An 8,026-nucleotide genomic window follows, 5' to 3' on the forward strand; every position below is an offset into this window, starting at 1 on the left:
TGTGAAGGCCAAGATCATAACAGAGTTCAAAAAAGAACTAGATAAGTTCATGGAGGATAGGTCCATCAATGGCTATTAGCCAGGATGGGCAGGGATAGTGCCCCTAGCCTCTGTTTGCCAGAAGCTGGGAATGAGCGACGGGATGGATCATTCAATGGTTCCCTGTTCTGCTCATTCCCTCTGGGGCACCTGGCATTGTCCACTGTCAGAAGACAGGATACTGGGCTAGATGGACCTTTGGTCTGACCCCGTAGGGCCATTCTTATGTTCTTTAAAGAGCCTAGGGGGAATCGGGGTGTGAAATGGAATAACGCTAATTCAGAAACCTCCCCAATTGCTCTTCTCACCCTGACAGGTTGCAGAATAATGACCCCAGATCACTCCAGATCGTCCCATTTTCCTAGGGGCTGGGGCAGGGAAATGGCTGTGGTGGATCCAACTCAGGTAGGGGATTTTGCGGGGAGCTGCTGGGGAGGGTTGAGGTAGAGGGGGGAGGGGCAAGAAACACACAAGGTGAGGCAGGGAGGGGGACAGGGTGTGATAAACCTGCTGGGACATGCTCAGCCTAGGGGCTCTTTTATGAACAGGCTCATTGTTGCGGTTGGGGGGGGTGAACATTCCCCCATTTCTGAACAAGGAAACAGATCCCCCTCAGACACAGCTGGGAAAGCAGCAAAATGCTGGAGCCTGAACCCCCTGGGCTGAGACTGCAGTGAAACACAAATGGGAGGTGCTGGGATTCCTGTCCCGGTTCCCTGCACTGAGCTTTGCCTCCCACATCAGCCTGTGCCTAGTAGGTGGGTAGGAAATGAGAAGACCCTGCCCTCCTCCATCTGCTGGGAGGACAAGGAGCTCTCCTCTTCTCTCTGTTCCCTGCAGCCTTCTGGCCACTGTGAGCAGGGTGGGGGTGGGATTCTGCTCCTCTGGCCCTCCCAGAGCTGTCCTGGTGTTGTGCTTCTTCCCCCATGAATAGTGGGGCTGTGGCTGGGGCACCAGGCTCTGAGTGGGGGGCACCTGTTGTTTCAGATGCCAGTGAGCTTCGAGGAGGTGGCTGTGTATTTCACCGCGGGGCAGGGGGCTCTGCTGGACCCCGCTCAGAGAGCCCTCTACAGGGACGTCATGCAGGAGAACTATGAGACTGTGACCTCACTGGGTAAGGATTCCTGTCCCCTCAGCTATTTGAAGCCATGGGGCCTGTATTTCCGCATCTGGTCAGGTTCTTCCCTGGTCAGTTAGATTAGAGGGGAATGGATCATATAGTCCACAGCTCCAGTATAAGAGAGACACTCACCTCCAAACCCCTCCAATGGGATAGGGGAGTCATAAAATCATAGGACTGGAATTGATCTCAAGAGGTCATCTAATCCAGTCTCCTGTGTGAACGTAATGGACATGCTAATTCACACCCATCCCTCCAGCTCTCATGAGTGCAGAAGCGGTACGTTATCCTTTCTCAGCAGTTCTCAGACTTCATTGACCATGACCCCTTCTGACAACAAACGACTACACGGCCCCGGGAGGGGGAACTAAAGCCTGAGACTGAATCCGACCTTCAGCCCAGGCTGAACAGACCAGTAAGCACAAGGTACACCACAGAACATGGAAGTCATGATTTAGGCCAGAGGTAACGGTTTTGGGGATGAGATAATCGATACCAATGCATATGAATACATGTCATAATATGTTAGCCTAAGAGTAAGTGTACCCGAAGATTTATCTGGATGGGGAAATGATATTTGGGCATCGTAGTTTGGGCCCTGATTAGAATGGGGCCAGGACCCTATACGAGAGTAAACAACCATGCAGAGGGGTCATTCTTTCCTATAGTCTATCAAGCTATCAGCTCAATATAGCAAAGCTACTTAACACTCAACCCTGATCCCTACCAAATGGGGAAATCTGGACCATTGAATTCATCAGGCATGCCAGAGTTGAGGCTGGTCCTCTGTCTCCCACTCCCAGGTCTTCAGGGAAGGGTGTGAGTATGCTAGTTTGTGTAGTCTTTTAGAATAGAAATGTTACCCCAAGGTGCCATAGAATTGAATTACTACTTTGTCATTCTGTGTTTAATAGCATTTATTGTAACGATCTTCATATTTTGATATTCTCCTCAGAATACATGTCCTTGCCACACAAGTGGAGGATCCTCTCATGGTGTTGAATTCTCTGAGTTTTCTAACCCTGTAGCCTGAATTGGGACAAAACCCTAAATATTTTCTGGTCAGACCATTGGTGAGCCATAATAAACTAGCCCATAAATTCAAGTCAATAGATTTAACATCAGAGCTTTGTGTGCCTCAGCAAGTCCCCCAGAACACACAGATCCTGAACACTCGTAGGGAGGGAGTGACAACTTCCCCCCACCCCCAGAGATCTGCCTCTCCCACAGGGGCTCAGTGACTATGTTCCCATCTGTTCAGACCCCACAACCCCCCAGCAAATCATGGGGTCAGTTTAAACTCAATTTGTGACAAATCCTGCCCAAATCCTCAGTGCACTCTGCTCATGCCTGATTTCACCCCTGAGCAGGACTCCCCTTTCCCAAACCTGCCCTGATCGCCTGGCTGGAAACAGGGGAAGAGCCGTGGGTCCCGGATCTCCAGGACTCCGAGGAAAGGAAGATCCCAAGAGGCACCCGCAGAGGTGAGGAGTCAGTGACACTGACACAGAAACTATCTGGCAAATGGAGGAAAAAGCTGAAAATCCTCAAAATGTGGTGTGAGCCCCCCTCAGTTCTGCCTCATCTCACCCAAGTCAGGCGCTGGTCAGCAGGTGTCGTATCATCATGGCAGATATCGCTCATGGCTTCCCACCCACCCTGTTCCCTGTCAGGAGTTTTCTCCCTGACTTCACTTCCCTGGGAGTGTTTGGATGGGACGTGGAGGCAGAATCCAATTTCTCAGTCTCCCCAACAGTCATTGTGTGAGGGGGTGGACTAAGCCCAAGGGCCCCCTGCTGGAGAGCTCGGGGCTCTGCCACACCCATTCCAGGAAGGGAGCAGTAGAGAGATTCTCCGAGCAGGCTAGAGTGGCTGCACAAGAAGCAAGCAATCAGGGCCCGGGGGGGGGGGGGGCATATAAAAAGGAGCAGCAGATCAGAGAAGAGAGAGAGTTGTTGGATTGAGTGGCTACTGGGAGCTGGAGGAAAAGGACTCCGTGCCCAGCTGCCTGAAGGCACTGCAGCACAACAACAGCTAAGTGGGGGCAGGGACCGGGGGAGTGAGAGGCTCCTGGCTGGCTGCTCAGACCGAGCTAAGGACCGTTTGCAAGCAGCGACCAGAGGAGCATTGAGGAGCTCCTGTCTGGCTGAAGGGACTGGGTGAGGACTGAGCCTGGGGAGGACCCCAGGAAAATAGTGTCTCCAAGGGGGAAGCCCTGGGGATACAGCCCCCTACCAGGGCTGAGACTACTTTAGGACTGAGCCCAGGCAGGGCTAGAGAAACAGCACCAGAGGGGTACTGGGCTAGGCCTCGTGGACTGTGTACCCCGGAAGGGGCCTGTTCTGGTTCACGCGCAGACACTGTGTGACTCAGCCAGAGGGCTGAGTTGTTGAAGAAACTGACTGAGAACCACTGAAAGGGGTCACCAGAGGATAAAGAACGCAGACATGCCCACGAGAGGCGGGTGCTGACCCCATCACACATTCTTTCCTTTCTACCAGCCCAGGCAATGATTCCTGCCTGGACTTTCTCTCTCTTCCCCAGCAGGTGATGAGACAATGAATGAGAACGAGGAGGGGAATCCACAGCAGGAAGGTCCTGACCAAGTGGAACTGCAGGGGAGGTTTTTGAGAAGAGCTCAAGGGAATTTTTCCCAGTACTGGGAACAGAGAAAAGCCTGGAATCATCGGCACAGGTCAGAGAGGAAGTTGGGAAACCGCCAAAGGAAGAAAGTGAAGGAAGTAATTGAATGTGGGGGAGGAGGCAAGGATCCCCAGGAAACCACAGACCAGCAGACAAATCCCAAGGAAAAGAAACCATATAAATGCTTGGAATGTGGGAAGAGCTTCAGTCGGCGCTCAGATCTTATTAAACATGGTAGAATCCATTCCGGAGAGAGACCCTATAAATGCTTGGACTGTGGGAAAAGCTTCAGTCGCCACTCAGACCTTAGTAACCATGGGAGAATCCACACAGGAGAGAAACCCTATAAATGTTTGATCTGTGGGAAAAGCTTCAATCGGAGCTCAAATCTTCATACCCATTGGAGAGTGCACACAGGAGAGAGTGGGAAAAGTTTCAGTGAGAGCTCAAAGCATCAGGAGAGCAATTATGTAAGTGCCTCAGCTGTGGGGTAAGTTTCATTCGAAGATAAAACCTTGCTTCATATCAGACAATTCACATGAGAGAAACCCTATAAGTGCTTGGATGGTAGGAAAAGCTTCAATAACTGCAGGAAAAAAGTCAGTCTGAGCTCACACATTATTTCACATGTGATAACTCACAGAATAAAGACCTTGAATGTGGCAGAAGCTTCATTTGGTGCTCGCATCAGAGACTTCTCCACATAGGAGAGAAATTCTCTCACTGCCCTGACTAGGGCTGGCCATAGTAAAAATTCCATTTCCTAATTCCCACCCGCAGCAGGGGCATTTGGCTCCCAGGTATCCATTGGGTGCAGGTTCCAGCAGCAGCTGACCCTGAGCTGGTCAGGAACCCTCTGGCTTTGCCTGGTCTCAGCAAAGCCCAGCAGAGGAGGAGAAGTCCCAGTCAGCCCTTCCTCCCTGCTGCAGCCCTGGTGCTGAGCTCAGGTGTGACAATGCGGTTCTGGCGGAACCCAACTGAGAGTGCCAACTCAGGACAAATTGCTCAAACAGGGAAGTTACAGCCCAAGGCTGGGGTTTTTTCCACCTCTAAGGCAAACCAAACCAGCCAGACTAGGAGGACTTCGGTCTCACCCCACTGGCTAACCGCCAAGTCTCACAAGCAATCTCCTTAGACACTCCAGTTTCCCAGTATTACCACCAGTGCCACTCGTTATGGGGACAAATGGTTATGAAAACTAATACCCCAGTAACCTTTTTTTCTTTTCTCTTGATCCCAAAGGACCAAGCCCCAGACCCAGGTCAATATACAAATCAGATCTTACCCACAAATCACGCTGTTGCCAATCCTTTAGAATCTAAAATCTAAAGGTTTATTCATAAAAGGAAAAAGATAGAGATGAGAGTTAGAATTGGTTAAATGGAATCAATTACATACAGTAATGGCAAAGTTCTTGGGTCAGGCTTGCAGCAGCGATAGAATAAACTGCAGGTTCAAATCAAGTCTCTGGAATACATTCCCTGCTGGGATGGGTCCTCAGTCCTTTGTTCAAAGCTTCAGCTTGTAGCAAAGTTCCTCCAGAGGTATGAAGCAGGATTGAAGACAAGATGGAGATGAGGCATCAGCCTTATATAGTCTTTTCCAGGTGTAGGAACACCTCTTTGTTCTTACTGTGGAAAATTACAGCAAAATGGAGTCTGGAGTCACATGGGCCAGTCCCTGCATACTTTGCTGAGTCTCAAGGCATATTTGCCTTCTCTCAATGGGTCCATTGTATAGCTGATGGTCCTTAATGGGCCATCAAGCAGGCTAGGCAGAGCTAACACCAGTTTGTCTGGGATGTCACCCAGCAGCATAGCATAAGTTTGAAATAGACAGTATAGAGCCAATATTCATAACTTCAGCTACAAAATTGATACATATAGACAGCATAATCATAACCAGTAAACCATAACCTTGTCTTAGACACCCCATTTGACCCCCTTTATACAAGATTTGCGTGCCACTACAGGACCTTGGTTGCAACAATGATCTATATGGTCCCAGATTATATCAATAACGTCACATCTCAGCAAAGCCCAGCAGAGGAGGAGAAGTCCCAGTCAGCCCTTCCTCCCTGCTGCAGCCCTGGTGCTGAGCTCAGGGGCCTTCCTGCCTCCAGCTAACCTGCTGGGAGGAGGGAGAGAGAAACTCCTCCAGAAGCTCCCTCTGCCTGGATGAAGTCTCCCCCCCCCCCCACCCTCCTTCCCAGATGTGATGCCCCTTCCACGGAGACTAGGTGAGGGATACTTGGGCCAGGCCCCACATTCACTCTGGATTCCTGCCCCTACACCCCATTTTCCAGCAATCTCTGGGCTGGGCTCCCCCAATTACCTAGAGCCTGGTCCCTGCAGGGAGACTGTCCCTGGGGATGGCAACTCTTCCCCTCCCCAAATCCCCCGAGGTGCTGGGTTCCAGGGCATCAAATGTGAAGGAACCAGGAGGACTGGATTTTGGGGAGGAAATTGGAGGATTGGTGGATGTGGGAAGCACAGGGTCCTGGGGAAATCATAAGGGATCACAGCAGACAATACAAGGAAGAGAGATGCTGCCTCTTATCACTTGCCTCTTTTCCCTGCCTCCTCTGCATTCAGAAAGCACCACTGAGAAGGACTGATTCCTACAGGGTCTTTTGTAGGAGGCCTAAAGGTCTTGGGATCCCATCTCTACTCTGGAGCATCAGCCTCCAAGGGCCTCTTGATGGGAAAAGTGGTTGGGATTCACTAGCAAATCTCCTCTGACCCTCCCCTGTTTTTCCTAATCTAGACTGACCCCAACCATCTTCTATATTCTGATCCACTCAATAGCAGGGGCCTTTGTGGGAGGCCTAAAGGCCTAGGGATCTTGTTACCCCAAAATTTGAATCCAAGGCACCCTAATAATGGCCTCTCCATAACTGCAAACCGTTGTCAATTTGGTGCATCTCAATGGGTAACAGGAGGCAGCCCGGCCTAGAGGAATTGCTTACCTTTTATCCAGGAGTTAGTCTCTAACCGTCAGAGGATTCCTCAGAACAGATTAGTTCTGTGAACTCCTGGGAAGATATGGATACAGCCCTGCCCAAGGATTGACGCTCAAGCAGTAATACTTTGAAAACAAATAACATTTATTTAAACAAATCAATTAAGTACACTCATTAAGGGAAAATACAATGCAACACAAGCTACACTACATGACCCATGTAGCAGATACAATGTTGCACAATACAATAGACCTCTTATACATATTTATAAAGCCTTTATAAAATGTTGCAATATTTTACCAAACCTATTACAATGTAACATACAGATCTCTTACACACACATATAAAACAGCATTGAAATATTACACATTACATGACATTATTAAGTAATAACATATAGGCGAGTCTCATCTTACGCTGGGGTTACGTTTCGCTGTCAGCGCATAAAGCGAAAATCGCATATAGTCAAAATTACATTGAGTGTAATCAGGTTTCAGAGTAGCAGCCGTGTTAGTCTGTATCCGCAAAAAGAAGAACAGGAGTACTTGTGGCACCTTAGAGACTAACACATTTATTAGAGCTCTAATAAATTTGTTAGTCTCTAAGGTGCCACAAGTACTCCTGTTCTTCTTTTTATTGAGTGTAATGGCGGGCGGAATCACCCGCACTACAGGTACAGTATTTAAATTGTTCTTTTTTTTGTTTGTTTTTGCCGACTGCGCAAAGCTGAATTTGCGCGTGTTAAATGCGTGTAAGATGAGATTCGCCTGTACTATGAATGGTGATCAGTCATAGACTGGGTGGGGTAAAATCCATTCGGATGCAGGCATTCAGCTTTGTTAACAATTATTTCCTTATAATCAAGAGAGTTATTCCTTACTTAATCTATTCCGTACTTTCCTTCTGACTCATCTCGGTGATTTCAGCTCTAGAAGGATTCTTTCTTGCTTCTATCTGCTCCGCTCTCTTGATCTTCTCTTCTCTGCTCTCTTATCTCTTCTGCTCACTACACACCCGCGCTGAAGCCTGTCTGCTCTGTACCTTATATAGGATTTTTTGACCCTTTTCTGATTCATTGCTCTCTCTATACCAGTTATTACCATAGTGCCCACCTGGTGGGGTGATACCTGTTCAGCCAATCAGCTTTACCTGTCATTTGTGCTGGACCCAGGCAGGAACCTCCTTCTTACCTGACTGACCTCTGGGAGTGAATTTAATCTCACCCTGCTGAACTTTACTTCACCCCAGTTGCCTGCATGCTA

At 49.1% G+C, this 8,026-nt stretch overlaps 1 protein-coding gene across 1 annotated transcript in view; it reads left to right on the top strand.

Annotated features, from left to right (window-relative positions):
* The first annotated feature begins 558 nt into the window (after positions 1-558).
* The window catches only part of LOC117884632 (zinc finger protein 239-like), a 17,197-nt gene continuing 9,729 nt past the window's right edge, over positions 559-8,026 (top strand). The window contains exons 1-4 of the mRNA XM_034785132.1: positions 559-1,153; positions 1,461-1,624; positions 2,530-2,643; positions 3,704-4,060. Coding sequence (XP_034641023.1) covers positions 3,718-4,060 — 343 coding nt within the window. The 5' untranslated portion in view covers positions 559-1,153; positions 1,461-1,624; positions 2,530-2,643; positions 3,704-3,717. The remainder of the gene's footprint in view (positions 1,154-1,460; positions 1,625-2,529; positions 2,644-3,703; positions 4,061-8,026) is intronic.

The sequence above is a fragment of the Trachemys scripta genome, chromosome 11 (assembly GCF_013100865.1).
Source record: "Trachemys scripta elegans isolate TJP31775 chromosome 11, CAS_Tse_1.0, whole genome shotgun sequence".
In the NCBI taxonomy this organism is placed as follows: Eukaryota; Metazoa; Chordata; order Testudines; family Emydidae; genus Trachemys; species Trachemys scripta.